Here is a 16,103-nt window from a genome sequence, read left to right on the forward strand (position 1 = left end):
GGTGGCGCCGGGAGGAGCCCCTGCTGAGAGATGGAAAGGGTCGCTACGGGACCACAGAGCCACAGGGCTGGAGGGCTTTTATTTCAGGCGGCTGCCCAGTGCCCATAGGGATGGGTGGCCTCCCCGATGGGGACGGGGATGCACGGCTCTGGGGACCGAATGGGTAAGGGAGTGATAGTCTTGAGACTCTCCGTCTGGGGATGTGGGCGACAGTGGGTCCAGGGCAGGCTGTGTCCAAGCGGCCGTGGCGGCTTTGGGAAGCAGAGGCACGGTGACGGGGATGTGGCACCACGCGGGCTCCTACAGTGCGGTGACGTGGAGGCCCTGGCCCTCGGGCGCTTCAGCGCTGTCATCCCAGGCCGCGCTGCCAGCGAAGGCGTGGAGGTCACTCAGCAGGGCCTCGGCGCTGCCCCCTGAGCCCGCCGGCCCCTGGGAGCTGAGGCCCAGGCCCCCGTCGGCGTCACTGTCACGTGCTTCCTCAGCGGGCTCTGCCGCCTGCCGTGGGCCGGGCGCCTCTCCGCGTCGCTGGCCCTCGTCCCGGGCCTGTGTCTCCCCCAGGCCTCCAACCAGGTGGTAGTCCTCTTCCTCGTCCTGCTCGTCCTGCTGCTGCTCTGGGTCCTCGCCGGGTGACCCCGGCTCAACCCGGGCCCGGAGCCAGCGGCCTGGGGGGCTGGCCCAGAGCAGGCGGCGCGTGCGGCCCCACAGGGCGGCGCCCAGGCGGGCCGGGTGGTAGTAGCCCCCCGAGTCGCGGCTGAGGCGGCGCCAGGCCAGCGCCAGGCCGGCGACCAGCAGGAGCAGCAGCAGCAGCAGCAGCAGCACGACCGCGCCAGAGCCGGGGGCCTCACCATCCGGGGCGCCGCTGCCCGAGCACAGGACCCCCGGCAGGGCCAGCAGCATCCCAAGCCCTAGGGCACAGGGCGGGTCCTGCGGGGAGACGGGCGGGGGAGGAGGGGGTAGGTGGTGCCCGGGTCCTCGACTGCCTCTTGGGCAGAATGGGGACAGCCAAGCAGAAGAGCCCAAGTCCCTAGGGCCCCGGTCCTTTGACATCCGGCCGCGGAGCCTCGGATGCCCTGCCCTCGCCACCCCGCCTGCGCCGTACGGGCCTGCGCCTGCCAGGGGACCGTGTGCCGCCTGGTCCCTCCGGCCAGATGCCCCATCCCCGAGGGCCACACGGCTGCCGGCTCGCCTTGGCTCAGACCGTCTCCGTGAGGCCCGATCTGACCCGGAGTACTGCCCTGCCGCTTCCCCCCCCCGCCCCCCCACGCCTGGCCGAGCCTGGCTCTGTTTTCCTCTCCCTTGTGCTCCTCACACAGCCGGCAGGTGCTTGCCGTTTACCCTGTCTCTGCCCCAGCGGCGTAAGCAGCAGGGAGACAGGGATCCTTACGGCTCCAGCACTGAATTCCCAGCACGCATAGCAGGTGCTCAGTTAATACTGGTTGAAAGTGTCCAGACTGCCCGTGGGGTGGGGGTGGGGTGTTGAAGGAGAGAGGTGGCCTGCGAGGCTGGTTGTCGGGGCTGGCTCCTCCCGAGGCCCGGGATGGAGGGACCACCTCCGGGACAACTGTTTACCCTCCACCCGGCCAGGCCTCAGGATGGGGGCCCCTGAAGCCCCTCTTCCCTCCCACACGCGGGACTGCCCCAGCTGCACCGCTTCCGCTCAACTCCCCGTCCCCTGGGGGCCTTAGGTTCGCAGGGCCAGGGGCTGGGAGAGGCTGGTGCCGCTAACAGAGGAAGCCTGCGGTTGGAAAAAGGCAGATGGGGGAGGTGGCAGAGGGGGGGAGGGGTGCCGAGGTTTCAAGCAAGCCTCCTCTTCGCGCGCCCCAGGCCCTCTCTCTGCCTGGGCTCCAGGGATGCAGGCAGGCTCTGCCCAGGTCCCAGGTCCCAAGCAGAGCAGGTGAGAGAGAGAGTCTAGCAAAGGTTCTCGAAGGGGGTCTAGGCCCGGAGTGGGGTGCTAGGGGCACACTCTGAATCCCAGGGAGGCCCAGCTTGGCGGTAAGGGGAGAGGAGGGCCCAGCTTCTGCCCCACGCTCGCCCGGGGTCTCCCGCCTCTGCCCTTGACTGGCTGCTTCTGCCCGTGGGCCCCAGTGGGGCGCGGGGGAGAAATCCTCACTTAGCTCCCAGGGCCCAGACATTCCAGCCCCGACCTGTCACCCCCACTGCAGGGCCCAGTGGGCTCCTGGGCTCACCATCAGTCCGCCGGCCTCAGTGCTCAGGCGCCCACCGCCAGCTCTGACTGTGCTGAGTGGAAGTGAGCTCTGGTGCGCTCAGCTGCAGCTGGGGGTTACTCGACGCTTCCGCTTCCTGCCCACAATACCCCACCCAACACTCCCTGCCGTATCCCCTGGTGGGGGGCCTTGGGCCTCTCGGGACCACCCTGACCCACACCGGAGCCTCATAGGTCTCTCGCCGGGTGACGCTTGGGCTGTGGGGCCTGTGACCAGGCCTCCAAAAGGAGGAATGGCACCGGCTCAAAGCAGGACGCCGTCCCGGGTCTCCACAGGTCCGCGACCTCAGTTTCTCTACTCGGCAGAATTCAGGGAAGCGCTGGCTGTGGGGGATGCTCATGGCCCCCAGACCTCCCTCAGATCTGGGATCCCCGTGGGCCTCATTTGTCCCCAGCCTTCCAGACTTCCTTTCCCAGCCCCACCCTTTGCAGAATGGCAAACCTGGCTTTTAGAAAGAGAATTTTATTTGGAATGAAAATATAGAGCCTGTGCCTCCCGCTTACTCTGCGGAAGGAGCAGGGAACTGGGGGGGGAGATGGTCCCTCAGAGTATAAGCTTGCCTTGGTACAAAAACCCTCCACAGTAACAATGACAAGAGCCAGGTGGTGGCTCTAGCCTGGGCCCACAGGATGGGACAGGGTGTGGACTGCCCCCGAACCTGCCCCAGAGGCCCTGGGCAGGGGCAGGAGGCAGCCAGCCGGCGGTGGGACTTGCCAACAGAGGCTGGGTGAGAAGGGAGTGGAGGAGGAGGTGAGGGGGAGTGGCACCCCCTGGGCCTACGGTCCTAAGCGTCCCCATTCTCTACTCGGCCAAGCTGTTCTTCCAGGCGGCCAATGCGCTCCCCCTGCTCCTTGACCAGCGCCCTCAGTGCCCGGAGCTCCTGCATCACCTCCTCCAGCTTCCCAGCCTCCTGCAGGGACGGGGGGGGGGGGGGGGGGATAGGCGGTCAGGTGTCGTGGAGCTGCAGCCCTCCCCAGATCTACCAGGCAGGGGCCTGAGCCCGGCAGACAGGCGGCGAATGGTTCGGGTGCACACAGCAGACCAGGGTGACACCTGGGGCTTCCCGACACCGCCCCGACTGTGAGGCACGTACCCCGGCTCCGGCGAGGCTGCCGCTGGGGGCGGTAGTGTGAGTGGCGACAGCGGATGTGGAGGCTCCTAGGCGGGCCGAGCTGGGGGCCACGGCAGGCCGGCTATCGGATAACACGTTGCGCCGGCTGACCTTCAGGTCCCGCTGTTTGCTGGGCACGTAGGCCTCCCGCAGGGAGATGAGAATGGGGTTGGCATCCCGCCCGCTCACCCACTCCTCTGCCTCCAGGGCCGCCTCAGGCCCAGCCGTGTCAGGGTACAGATCGTCCTGGAAGAGGTCCGACTGGGCAGGGGGTGGGGGAGGTCGGGGTCAGTCAGGGGCCCAGTGTCAGGGTCCTCTCGTCGGGACCCTGGGCAGCCGCCCTCTCATCACTGCCTTGGCCTCCAGGCCTGTACCCTGCCAACCCATCCTCCGATGGCCTGGCCTCCAGCGGCCTCTCTCAAGCACAAATCTGTCATTTCACTTCCCCTCGGGACACGCCAGCAACCCCCTCAGAAGCCTTCCCAACACTCCTAAGCAGGGGCCAGCTACGTGGTTTCACGGGATCCTGGGAGCCGTGTAAGTCAGCCTCCCTCACAGCTCTGCTCCCTGGGACGTGCCCGGCTTGCACAACAGCCCACTCAGTGGAGAACGAAGCTCGTCCAAGGCTCTTGGCTGGACATCTGAGGCTAGGCCACACGGGACTGATGCCCTCCTCATGGGAGTCTCCCCTACAGCCAGACTCCCGTCCGCTCTCCATTCTCACCTCTGTTCCCCCTGCCTGGCTTATGCCCACCCTAGCCATGCTGTCGGTCCTGTGTCGCCTACTACAGGGAGCCCTCCACGGCTGCCCGGCTCCTGTCCATCTCCTGTGGCTCTTCCGGAGCAGGGCCTCAGCTCAACCTGTCCCATCCCTGCCTGTCTTGTCTGGCAAAGCCCAACACCCGGCTGGGTGTGACCAGCCCACTGACCACATCCGTACTCCACCGTGTCCCATTCACAGACCTCACGCCTGCCTGGCCTGTCTGCTGGAGAAGGGAGTGGGTGGGCGGGGGACCGGGTGGCCTCACCTTTCTTGGCACGGTCATGACAATGGGCTCACACTTGCGTTCGTGCAGTTTGTAGAACCTGGGAAAGGCGGGGGAGGGAGGAGCCATGGGTGGAGCCTCCCCCTCACTGGCTCCCTTGGCTCCCTGCACTCTCCACTCCCAGGCCTCGCCCCAGCCCCTCCACACTCTGACCTCTGACCCTGGCCCTGCTGTGGGCTGGTTCCTGCTCTGAGCAGCCTCCGAAGATCTGACCTTTCACCCTGGACGGCCATGGCCTGGCCTCTGCCGCTGGAGCCAGCCACCTGGGAGGCCCTTCTTACCGGGCAATCTCACACTTGCTGACCTCCAAGCCCCTCTTAGGCATGCTGCCCATGCCCCTCTGGGGCTCTTTGCTGGTAAACGTGTTCAGGAAGTGGATGTAGGGGGGCTCATCTGTGATCTCAAAGTACCGGATGCTGGAGTCACCCTGTGGCGGGGGAGGGGGCAGGGGTCAGCGCTCAGGCAGGCAGCCTTCTTCCCTGCTCCCCCGTCAGGCCTGCCCAGCCCCACCTTGCCACACACGTAGACCACGCTGGTGTCCGGGTCGTAGAAGGGCAGCAGGGCCCCATTGCTGGAGTCCAGCTCCTGCAGGGCCATGGGCTCCTCGAGGTTCTCCTGGCACATGGGGTGGGGGGCAGTCAGGCCAGAGTCTTTCCCCCACCTCTCCTCACCTTCCCAGCCCCTCATCAGGACTGGCCCCAAGCAGCCTCACATGCCAGCTGGCACTGCCCCCACCACACCAGACGGGGTCTCTCCCACCCTCCTGGATCCCCTCCACTCCCAGGATCTCACTTTCCTAGCCTACTGCGGGCCACTGAGCCAGTGCTGAGAAAGTCCCTACCACGTGGCAGCTGGGGGCACCAGGCAGCACCAGCTCTGTCTCAGAGGGACTTGTGCAGGTCACCATACAGAAGCACGGGGCTGTGGGACAGAGCACTTCAGGGGAAGGGCTGGGAGGCCTCCTGGAGGAGGGGGCCTCTGCACGGAGTCCTGAAGGGCAGCCGGATGGGAACAGGCAAGCAAAGGAGGGAAGGGCCTTTCGGTTGGCAAGAATAATGTGGGCTGAGACTCGGAGGAAGCTGGAGGCAGTCGGGGAGGCTGGAGAGCAAGGGGCAAGGACAGAAGAGGTTGGCAGGGTTCCAGGTCCCGGGAGCCTCAGGTGCTAGGCTGAGAACCTGGGAACCACAGGCCTCTCTCCGGGGTGACTCCTGCCCTCCTTGCCCAGGGTGGGGCCCAAGTCTCGATCAAGCCTGTCCCCTCGGGCTGGCCACGGCCACTCACCGGGTCCCACAGTGCCAGCTGCCGCTCGCTCATGCGGCTGAAGCCCGTGGTGAACACCTTGCCGTCCGCCAGGAAGATGGCCCGCATGGGACGGGCCCCCTCGTGAGCCCTCTCCCTCTCCTGTCCGGGGGACACAGTGGTCAGTACGGCACCCCGACAGAGCCCCTGGGCCTGTCCACTATCATCCTAGCCCTCCAGGGCCACGTACCGCCACCAGGGTGCCCCGGCGGGGGTCGATGATGCGCACGCTCTTGTCCTTGCACGCAGAGCAGAAGAGGCTGCCGTTGTGGTTCCAGCTGACGTTGTAGATGAGGTCGGGGTGCAGGCCGTCCAGGCGGTACAGTTCCTCCGCCGTGCCCACGTTCCAGACGAGCACCACGTTGTCACAGCCTGCCGGGCAGGGGGCCATCAGCCTACCAGGCTGGCTTGGACCACCCTCCTGGGGCCAGACCCGGCCTCTCGACCTCTGCGGTCAAGCTTTACCACCCGTCACATGGGCCCGGGCGAGGGTTTGGGGCTCCGGAACCATGCGTAGAGAGGGGCGGGGGGGTGGGGGGGCGGGCGGCGCAGACCTGCACTGAGTAGCACGTTGCGGGCGGTCGGGTGCCAGGTGACAATGCCCACTCGCTTGGTGTGCCCCTCCAGGACCACTACCGGCTCCGTCAGCGGGGAGGCCAGCCCGTTCTCCGGGATCTGCCACACCTGTGGGAGGGGTGGGGATGCCAGTGGAGGCCTCTGCTCGGCCCCGCTGCCCGCAGCCTCGAGCCACACCTGTGACCCGGGCCCAACCACAGCCCCGTGCCTCACCATGACTGTACAGTCCTCTGAGCCGCTGGCAATGACTTCGTCATTGTGGGGACACCAGTCGATATCCAGGACGGGTCCCGTGTGTCCACACACCGTCGGGTAGGCCTTGTCGATGCGGCCCGTCTGCGGGCATGAGAGGGGCAGTCAAGGGTGAGCAGGAAATGTTTGTTGCCTCTGCCTCTGCCTCTGGCCCTGACTCTGCCTCGGTGGCAATAAAAAACTTTCTCCATCTGTGCTAATACCACCTGGGCAATAAATGTAGATTATGACACCTGTCCAACAGTGTGGGGATGGGCGAGATACAGAATGTGAAGTGAGCAGATAGGCCTGGCAGGTGTGGCCGAGTCTCCAGTCCTTCCCCCAGCCCTGAGGGGGCCCACCTTGCTCAGGGGAAGCACCAGGAAGGCACCCCCACCGCTGGCCTCCACGATCACCGCCAGGAACTTGGGGTTGACTGCGCAGAAGGTGCTGTCCCAGGTGACACGGGACACTCGAATATCTTCGTAGCACTGGTCATTCTTGACCGGCTGTCCGAACACATGCCGGAATTTGCTCTGCCGGACCACTTTGCGGAAGGACATGTCTGCAGGGTGGAGAGGCCTGGATCAGCCCTCACCCACCCCAACAACCCCCATCCCTCCCAGGGGCTGCATGAAGGGAGGCGGGGAGGATGCAACCAGGGGCCTGGTCGTGGTAACCCTCTTGGCTTTCAGTTTCTCCAGTTACAGAATGGGGTCACAGGGACAGACCCTGGCTGCCACCCCTCTAAGGTGGCGTCTGGGGGTGGGGGGGTAAATGCACTGACCCACGGCCCACACTGCTGAGTGGGGAGGGTCTTTGCGGGACCCTACCCAGGCCCCTCTCTGACTCTGGTATGTGTGGGGGAAGTGGGAGGTGCCAGAGCAGGACAAGCTCCTCGGAGGGTCCTGGTCAGTTGCAAGCAGGCTCCTTCCTGCCCAGGATTTGGAAGTTGGCTGATGGGTTGGACAGCCACAAGAGGCAGGAAAGGACTCCTCTGTGGAGCCGCACTCAGCCCCAGTTCCGAGCCCCAGGGAATGTGCAGTGCCTGCAGGAATGTGCAGGGAGCTGCCGAGAGCCCCAGGCCGGCCCAGGGGGCCTGGCAGGACTGGGCGGGGGGGGGGGGGGGAGGTGGGGGGAGGGGGGTGGTCAGGACGCCGCTCCCGGCCGCAGAGCATCCCAGGGCGCCTTCGGAGCGGGGTCCAAGGTGAACCAAGAGGGGACAGGCTGGGTGGCCACAGGGAGTGGGCACAGAGGGTGGGGCGCCGCGGAGGGGAAGGGCTCCTCGGACTCGCGACCCCCACCCCAGCCTCCTGCGGCCCCGCCCCCGCAGCCCAGCCGGGTCCCCCGCCCGCGACCCCAGTCCCGGCCCGCCGCGCTCACCGGGGACGCCGGGGACTGCGGCACCGGCCTCGGGCGGCTCCGGATCCCGGCCTCTGGGAAGCAGGAAGCGGGAATCAGGAAGTGACAGAGGAGCCGGGGGCAGGGGGCGGGGGGGCGGGGCGGGGGCTCGCGGGGGCGGGGCCGAGGTCACGCGCGGAGGGGCGGGGCGGGAGACTGCGAGCCGCCCCAGGAGGCCAGGAGCCCGGGGGCCAAGGGGGCGCAGGGGCGGGGCCTGGGCGAGCCCTGCCCCTCAGGCACCCGGGCCCCTCTAGGGCAAAGGAGCAGGGGTGGGGCCAGAAGGGCTGCAGGTGCGAGGCGCTGCCCGCCCGCAGACCGCTGCCCCTTCGCCATCCTCTCCTCTGGCGGAGCCCTCGGGAGTACGGGCATTGGGTGCAGCCCGCCGTCCCAGTCCCCATCCCCATCCCGGTGCATTCTTCCGGGTCCCCCAGCCCACCCCCCACCCACTCCAAAAATACAGTATCTAGTCTGACAGCCCGTGTGTTCACGTGCCTCTTTTTAAGGGTTACAAAAGTACACGCTCTTGATGAACAGTGTAAATGCACCAGCGGTGCGGTGTTTTAAGGGATGAGCGGAAGGCCCCAGCCAACCCCTTCTTTCCCCTGAGCACCCCCGGGGTCTGCCGGGCCTCCTTATTAAAAATAGAAATGGGGACATGCCCTCTGCCAGATCGCTCACACCTTCCTTTCTCTTCCCGACCATCTCCCACGGAGGCCTAGTGGTCTGTCTGCAGATGTCTCCCTCCTAGCTAGCTCCTGTGACGGGGCCCAGACTGGCCTCCCTAGATCTACCCTATCTCTGTCCGTGTCCCGCCCCGGGGGGGGGGGGGGACTTAGGTGTCTCTGTAGGTCCGACAGGCAGATCTGCTCCCTCTGCCCCGGGCTGGTGTCCCCAGGGCACTGGCCGCCTCCCTCAGGCCTTCCTTGAGACCCTGACCATCACCCCTTGGTCACCTTTTTCTTTTTTCCCAGAAAAAGTGGGGTAGGTGGGAAGAGGAAGGAAGAGCAAAGCTGGAAGGGGGCTTATCTGGGGCTGCAGGAGGCCCCACTGTGTGTCTGACACAGGCTGGGGCTCGTACCCTACTCACTGCTTTCCTCCCCTGATGAGGAAACAACTCAGAGAGAGGGGTGCCTGCCCCAGGTCACCCCGCCGAGATTTAGTTCCCATCTGTTTGGCTCCAAAGTCCTTGCTTTTCCCTTTGTTCCATAAACCCTGGGGCAGGCAGACCCTTCCAAAAAAGGACAGGAATGAGGGTGCTTTGGAAGAGGGAGTGTCACATTAGCCTCTCTCTCCGTTGCGCCCTCCAGGCAACAGCCAGAGGTCTGTCTAAAGCCCAGATAAGACACCCCCTACCCTAAGCCCTCCCTTCCCTCCTCCTTGTCACACTTGAAATAACATGCGCCGTCATTGCATACCCCTCCCCCGTTTGTTACCTTCCTCTGCCCTGTCCCTGCATGTGGCCCAGTGACACTGATCCTCTTGTCCCCGAAACAAACCACCTTCCTTCCCACTGCGGGGCCTGGGTACATCCTGTTCACTCCATCTGGAAACGCTTCCCTCTGATTGTGAAAAGGCTCCAACCCTCACTTCCTCCAGGGCTCTGCCCAAATGTTGCCTTCTCAAAGGGCCCTCCCCAACCAACCCCTCGCTGGTCACTCTCTGGCCCTGACTTGTTCCCCCCATATCCTTCTTGATCACGATCTGACGTCGTCTTGTGTAACCATTGTGTATTTGCTTTTTGTCTGCCTCGCCCCGCTAGAATGTCAGCAAGTAGAGGGTAGCACCCGGTCTTTGGTCTTGTTCCCCACTGTGTCGAAGCACCTAGAATGAGACCTACCGCTCAGCATGCATTCAATTCGTGTACGTTGAGTGAAAGAATGAACAGCAGTCCTGAATGTAGGATCGACGATGTTCGTATTCACAGCTCTCAGAATGAGTCTCTCCGTGAGGGGTACCTCTCACCTGGAGAAGGCGTGAGTCTCCCAGAAGGCAACAGGAGTCCAGCCCCATGGGGTGTGTTAGGGGTGAGGTAGATGGACTGAGGAACGTCAGGGATGAGCCCTCCTTTCAACCTCTGTGGCCTCGGGTGTGCATGTTTCCTCCAAAACAAAACTCTGTGGGTCACCAGGAGAACTCCTCTTTATCCCACAAAGCCCTTCATGGCACTGCCCTCTCTCCTGGGTCGCGATTACCCATTATGGGTGAGATTCCCCCTCAGGGACCTTGGAGATGGGGCTGCCCCACTCTCCGAAATGCTGGGTTTGGAGTGGGGACCAGAGTTGATGGCAGGTGGCTGGCGCTGGGGTTTGAGTGCCTGATCTGCCCGCCATGTTGAAAAAGCTTTGGGACCGCTATCTGGGAGAAAGGGGAGGGACACTGCAAGACCAGTCCCTGCCTCCAGGGAGGGTGCACCCAATGGGGTGGGCCAGGGTGAAAGCATTTCTTGCAGAGGGGGAGGCAGTGTGGTGGAGCAGACAAAGCCTAGCGGGCAGGATGCTCCCCCGTGGGCTCTGGCCCGTGGGTCAGTCCTGCTCCCAGGCCCGGCCCGGGAACCATTGTTATCACCCCCATTTTACAGACGCGGAAACTGAGTCCCAAAGGAGCCAAGAGCCTTCCTGAAGATCACACAGCTGGTGAGCGGTGGAGCTGGGATTCAAAAGACCGCCGAGGGACACCAGCGGCCATGCCCCTAACCCCACCCGTGTGTCTCCAGAATGGAAGGCTGGCTGGAGAGTCGCCTAGCAAGTGCTCGATAAACATTTGCTGAAGGACCGAATTCAACAAATTCGTGCCTGTGCAGAAATCGCTGAACGGCGTCCGTAGTTCGGCCTCGGTGTCCACAGTTCCACCACCAGGACATGCCCTAATTATGCCCTTGGCCTTGCCACCGCCACCAACACCGCCCCCGCCACCATTCGGCACCCCCGGGCTCAGTTCATGATAGCAGCAGCCTTTGCAAGGGGAACATGACCACCCCATTGTACAGAGGAGGAAATCGAGGCGAAGCGGCAGCTGACAGCCAGAACCCAGATCTGCCCGCCCCTCTCCGGGCCGTCCGCACAGCCTGCTGCCTTTTTAAGATGGAAACGCCCTGGAAGCATAGCACTTAAGTGTCTGCCGTAGGGGCGTCTCTCAGCTGCTGCAGGTCACAACACTGCGCTACTGGGAAAGGACTGGGGGAGGGGGGTAAAGGGGAAGAGGCTCGCGATTTTGGAACACAGGGTGGGTGGAGGGCAAGCGAGCAGGGGGTTGGTGTAGAAGAGTGAAAGGGAAGAGGGGAAGTAGGGTGGGGGGTTCAGAATTAGACCTTCGGCACTTCCCCGTTTTTCTTGCAGTGTCTGCGCCTTGAGAGGGAAGAGGTTGGCTCTGCCCCAGAGATGCTGTGTGATGGGGGCCTGTACCCTTTTTGGAGCCACTGGTCCCCAGGGCTCTCTGTCTGGACGTCTTCCCATCTCTGCGCGTGGGCTGAGTGCGTAGGAGGGGTTCAGATGGAGGCAGGACTGAGCACTCTATACCTGCAGCCCCCCGTGGTGGGGGCGGGGGGGGGGCAGGTGGACACTAGTTGAACCCTTAAGTGGAGCAGACGCTCTCTCAGGCCCCCTGGGCATCCGTGGCCCAGAACTGTCATGGGCACAGCCGATCTGCCCCAAAGCTCACAAGACCCCAGATGCCCAGGCCAAGGTGGCGCCTCCTCTCCTCCATCTCCAGCCCCTGCAGGGACTTCCCTGGATGCCGGCGAATGGAGAACATTTGTTCACTGAGCCCCTACTGTGTGCCAGGCTCCTGCCGTCACCGGAGCCCGATTTGAATCCAGGCTCGGTGGCTCTCATCGCCTCCGCTCCCGCTGCCTTGCTGAGGGAGGTCCTGCGCCAGGCTCACTGCCTGTGGGGGGCAGGGGGCTGGTGGACAGGGTTCGGCCAGCCTGCGTGGGCTCCCAGGACCCCAGGTTCCTTCCGGCTCTTAAATGCCTCCTTTTCTGCAGAGATTTCTTCCTTCATCCTCCTCACGCCCGAGTTAGAGGGTGAGACAGGGAGGAGAGGGTGGAGGAAGGATTCCGGGGAGATCGGCACAAGCTCAGGGAAGTCACCCCTGCTGTCTTTCTCCCGCAGGACTGAGACTTGGGAGGGGGGTGGGCAGTGCGGTCCAGGGGTGCTGGAGGACAGAGCCCAGCAGCACCCTGTCGGCTGTGACTGTTGGGCCACTGTGTGTGTGGGGGGGGCAAGCATGGAGAAACTGAGGGGGACCTGGGTAGGGGCGAGACGATCACGACAAACTGCCTGGGACTTTTGGTGGTTCATTTTCACTTCCCCCAAGTCCTCCTGCCAGCCCCAAGGGACTTGAGGGGGGTTTCTTTGATGACTTCCTCCACGGCTCCCCTCGTCTCTGACTGGCTCTGGCTCTTCCACTGCCTTGATGGGCCTGAGCTTTCCCAGACCCTCAGGTGGGGCCTGCTCCGGGGGCTTCCTCTGGGGGGACGCTGCTGGGACTTTCTCCCTCAGAGTCAGCAGGCACCGCTGGGTTCTCAGGGGCTTCGGGGGTGGGATCTGCGGATGGGGCAGAAGACGCTTCATCACAGGGGCTGAGAGCTGGGCCGGAGGCAGGTCCGGGGGTCTCGGGGCTCACTTGTGGCTGGGCCACAAAGTCCAAATGGGGCTGGGACTCAAGGTTCACCTGTGGCTGAACTGAGGCGTTCAGCTGAGGCTGCATCACAAGATCTGCCTGTGGCTGGGCCACTGAATCTGCCCGTGGCTGGGCCGGCGAATCCGACCGTGGCTGTGCTGTGGGCTCTGCCTGTGGCTGGGCCACTGAATCCGACCGTGGCTGTGCCGCGGGGTTCCCCCGAGGCTGGGACACAGCGTCCGACCGTGGCTGTGCTACGGGGTTCACCTGGGGCTGGGCCCCAGCCACTGGCCCAGGAAGAGTCTGACTCCCAGGGTCCACTTGGGTCTGTGGCTCCGCTGGCGTGAAGCTTCCAGGCCGTTCTTCACAGAGAGCTGCCGCGAAGGAGGAGAGGACGGCGCGCAGCAGGGCCCGGAGGTCGGCGCTGGCCAGGAGGCAGAGGAAGGGACTGAGGCAGCTGTTGAGCAGGGTCAGGTAGTCGGAGTAGACCAGCGCTTCCCAGAGCAGGTAGCCGGGGTAGACGTCCCACAGGAAGGCCAGGTACAGCAGCTGCGCCAGGTGGTAGGGCAGCCGCAAGACCACGTAGGCTGACAGAACGGCCTCGGCCACACGGGCGAAGCCCCGGCAGGCCGTGGGCCTTGGCCGGCGGCGGCGGCAGGTCCGGGAGGCAGCAGCCTGCGTGAGCACGTGGCAGACGAGAAGCAGGAGGAAAGGCAGGAACCCCCCCAGGATCTCGAGCATCCTCAGCGGCAGCTCCTCGCCGTCCCAGAAGTCCAGGCAGATGACCAGGTCGTACCACCAGACGGCGGCCTCGGGGAAGACCAGCCAGGGCACGCTGAAGAGCGTGGCCAGCACCCAGACCCCGGCGCAGACCCAGAGGGGCAGGCGGGCCGGGCGGCGCCCAGGGTACCAGTGCGGGCACAGGGCCAGCAGGCAGCGGTCCACGCTGAGGGCCGCCAGCAGGAAGAGGCCGGAGGAGTAGGACACACCCCACAGGAAGTAGTAGAAGCGGCAGGCGGCCGTCCCCAGCGGCCAGTGGCCTCCGTGCTGGATCTCCAGGATCTGGAAGGCCGCTGCCGCCAGGAACAGAAAATCAGAGAGGGCCAGGCTGAGCAGCAGCAGGGCGAGCCGCGTGCCCGCTCCCTGCCGGGCCTGTGAGCCGGCCAGCCATGCCATGAGCCCATTGGCCGGCAGCCCCAGGAGCAGAAGGGCCACCAGGAAGACCGTGTCCCAGCCACCCTGGGGGTAGTCGTCTTCATCGTCCGGCTCCGTGCGGGGCCCGCGGCCAGCGGCACCCAGGTTGGCTTCCATAGCAGCGTCCGTCCGAGGTCCCCAGTGTGCTGTTGGCCACGGAGCGGGTGCCTGATGAACCAATGAAATCATGAGGGACCGAGTATGAGAGGGGGTGCTGTGTACCTCCAGGCAAGTCACTGTCCCTCTCTGAGCCATCGTCATCACCTTTGGGGCGGTTAGCCTCTGCCAGGGCCTTTACACAGATTACCTCGCGTAGTCCGCAGACACTCCATTTTACAGGTGAGGAGAGGAAGGTTCGGAGGATAAGTGACTTGCCCAAGGTCAGAGACAGGACGAGAGGCGCCAGGACTGAGACTCAGACCTAAGCCTTCTGCCACGCGGAATCCCAGTGTGCCCAAGTAGACTGGACCGAGGCTTTTAAATATATATATACATGTATATACATATGTATTTTACATTTTTTTCTTTTTTCTTTATTTAGTTTTAATTTTTTAAATGCTTTTCTATAAAGATGTCATATCCACATCCTTTAAAAACAATTTTTTTAATGTTTATTTATTTTTGAGAGAGGGAGAGAGAGACAGAGCATGAGTGGGGGAGGGACAGAGAGAGAAGGAGACACAGAATCTAAAGCAGGCTCCAAGCTCTGAGCTGTCACGGGGCTAGAACTCATGAACCGCGAGATCATGACCTGAGCCGAAGTCGGTCACTTAACCAAGTGAACCACCCAGGTGCCCCTTAAATTTTTGTTTTAACGTTCATTTATTTTTGAGAGACACAGAGAGAGAAACAGAGTGCGAGTGGAGGAGGGGCAGAGAGAGAGAGGGAGACGCAGAATCCGAAGCAGGCTCCAGGCTCTGAGCTGTCCGCACAGAGCCCGACGTGGGACTCGAACTCATAAGCTATGAGATCGTGACCCGAGCTGAAGTCGGACGCTTAACCGACTGAGCTACTGAGGTGCCCCAGTTTTTTCTCTTTAAAAAAAAAAAATGTTTATTTTTGAGAGAGAGAGAGAGAGAGAGAGAGGCAGAGGATCCAAAGCAGGCTCTCTGCTCATAGCAGACAGCCCGACGCGGGGCTTGAACTCACAAACCGCGAGATCATGACTTGAACTGAATTCAGGCACTTAACTGACTGAGCCACCCAAGTGCCCCTCAAACATATTTTTAAAGCTGGTGAATCTTCAAATAAAATATTACAGTGGAGCCCCGGGGATGCTCTAGGGAAGACAATTTGAAAACCACTCGGTCGGATCATCGGATCATCGCAAGCCCCTTTCCTTCTGGTATCCTGGAGTTCAAGTGTTTAAGATTCCAAGAAGGGGAGGCTCAGAGTCCCGTGGGCCTGTAGGAGGCCAAGGGTGAGCAGGAGCCTGGGCCAGAGGAGGCTCTTCCCCACAGCAAGTGCAGCTCATGAACTCAGGGTGAGGTCTGCAACTCAGGGCCCGGCAGCCTGGGGCCAGAAGGGCCGTCCTGGAAGCAGCTGGAGCCCCTTCCTCATCCTCCACCCCCCCCTGTGGCCCCGTCCTCATTCTCACAGCTCAGGCAGGTGGCCCCCGAGGCCACCTACAGAAGGAGAAGGGGGCTCAGCAGTGTGATGATAGGGGCCTGCTACCCCTCCCCCCCCCCACTCCACCCGCCTTCCCTCACTGGCCCAGGGGGTTTCCCTTGGAACACGGAGAAAGTCCTCATGGCAGCGCTGAGCCAGGGGAGGAAGTAGGTGCCCCAGAAAGGCTGGATCCTGCCCGTGGCCCATAGCTCCAGCCCCTTGGCCTCCAGCCCAGTGGCTTCCTCTCCCGTAGTGCTCAGGCAGACCCCACTCTGCAACCTCCAGCCTCTACTGGATCAGAGCCCTGGGCTCCCCCGAGCCCCAGCAGGTGAGGCCTGGCTTACCTGTGAGGTGCAGGCCGCTGGCCGGAAGGAGCAGGGGCGTGCCTGCCTGCCCAGTGGTCCAGCCATCTGCCGGGCCCCACGCCGGGGCCTGGGACATGGCGCCTGGCGGCGCTAAGGCGGCCGACGTGAAACCCAAGCTGAGAAGACATCAAACATTCATGGGCATGGGGCTGCTCCCTGGGAAACCCTAACCCCCGCTCAGCAGGGCCGAGTGACCAGCCAGGCCACCCCATCCCTGACAGAGCCACGTGGTTAAAACCTCCTCGCCCAGGGCCCCTCTGCCTCAGGGCAGGCTCTGGGTCCCCCGGAGGCCACCTCCTCCGAAATCACCCCCATGTCCCTCAGTCTCTGTGATCTGGCCTCGCTTCCTCAATTTCACAGACCCTCTGCCCCAGCCACGATGTCCCCGTGAGGGGCAACTCTCCTATCCCTTCCCACACTCTTTCTC

General features: G+C 63.6%; 3 protein-coding genes across 3 annotated transcripts; all 3 read right to left on the bottom strand.

The window, feature by feature from the left end:
• Positions 1 to 60: 60 nt before the first annotated feature.
• Positions 61 to 2,291, bottom strand: LOC122231223 (protein tyrosine phosphatase receptor type C associated protein). Its single transcript, XM_042958695.1, has 2 exons — positions 2,187 to 2,291; positions 61 to 924 (listed from the first exon to the last, which is right to left on the bottom strand). The coding sequence occupies exons 1-2, from the start codon at positions 2,187 to 2,189 to the stop codon at positions 301 to 303; spliced, it is 627 nt and encodes a 208-aa protein (XP_042814629.1). The 5' UTR covers positions 2,190 to 2,291; the 3' UTR covers positions 61 to 300.
• A 380-nt stretch (positions 2,292 to 2,671) lies between these two features.
• On the bottom strand, positions 2,672 to 9,478 carry CORO1B (coronin 1B). Its single transcript, XM_042959181.1, has 12 exons — positions 9,323 to 9,478; positions 7,872 to 7,924; positions 6,851 to 7,053; positions 6,471 to 6,593; positions 6,236 to 6,365; positions 5,872 to 6,053; positions 5,664 to 5,783; positions 4,893 to 4,997; positions 4,664 to 4,809; positions 4,365 to 4,422; positions 3,319 to 3,597; positions 2,672 to 3,135 (listed from the first exon to the last, which is right to left on the bottom strand). The coding sequence occupies exons 1-12, from the start codon at positions 9,343 to 9,345 to the stop codon at positions 3,010 to 3,012; spliced, it is 1,548 nt and encodes a 515-aa protein (XP_042815115.1). The 5' UTR covers positions 9,346 to 9,478; the 3' UTR covers positions 2,672 to 3,009.
• A 2,848-nt stretch (positions 9,479 to 12,326) lies between these two features.
• Positions 12,327 to 13,964, bottom strand: GPR152 (G protein-coupled receptor 152). Its single transcript, XM_042957482.1, has one exon. The coding sequence runs from the start codon at positions 13,962 to 13,964 to the stop codon at positions 12,327 to 12,329; it is 1,638 nt and encodes a 545-aa protein (XP_042813416.1).
• Positions 13,965 to 16,103: the final 2,139 nt, after the last annotated feature.

Source organism: Panthera tigris, chromosome D1 (assembly GCF_018350195.1).
Source record: "Panthera tigris isolate Pti1 chromosome D1, P.tigris_Pti1_mat1.1, whole genome shotgun sequence".
Taxonomy (NCBI): Eukaryota; Metazoa; Chordata; class Mammalia; order Carnivora; family Felidae; genus Panthera; species Panthera tigris.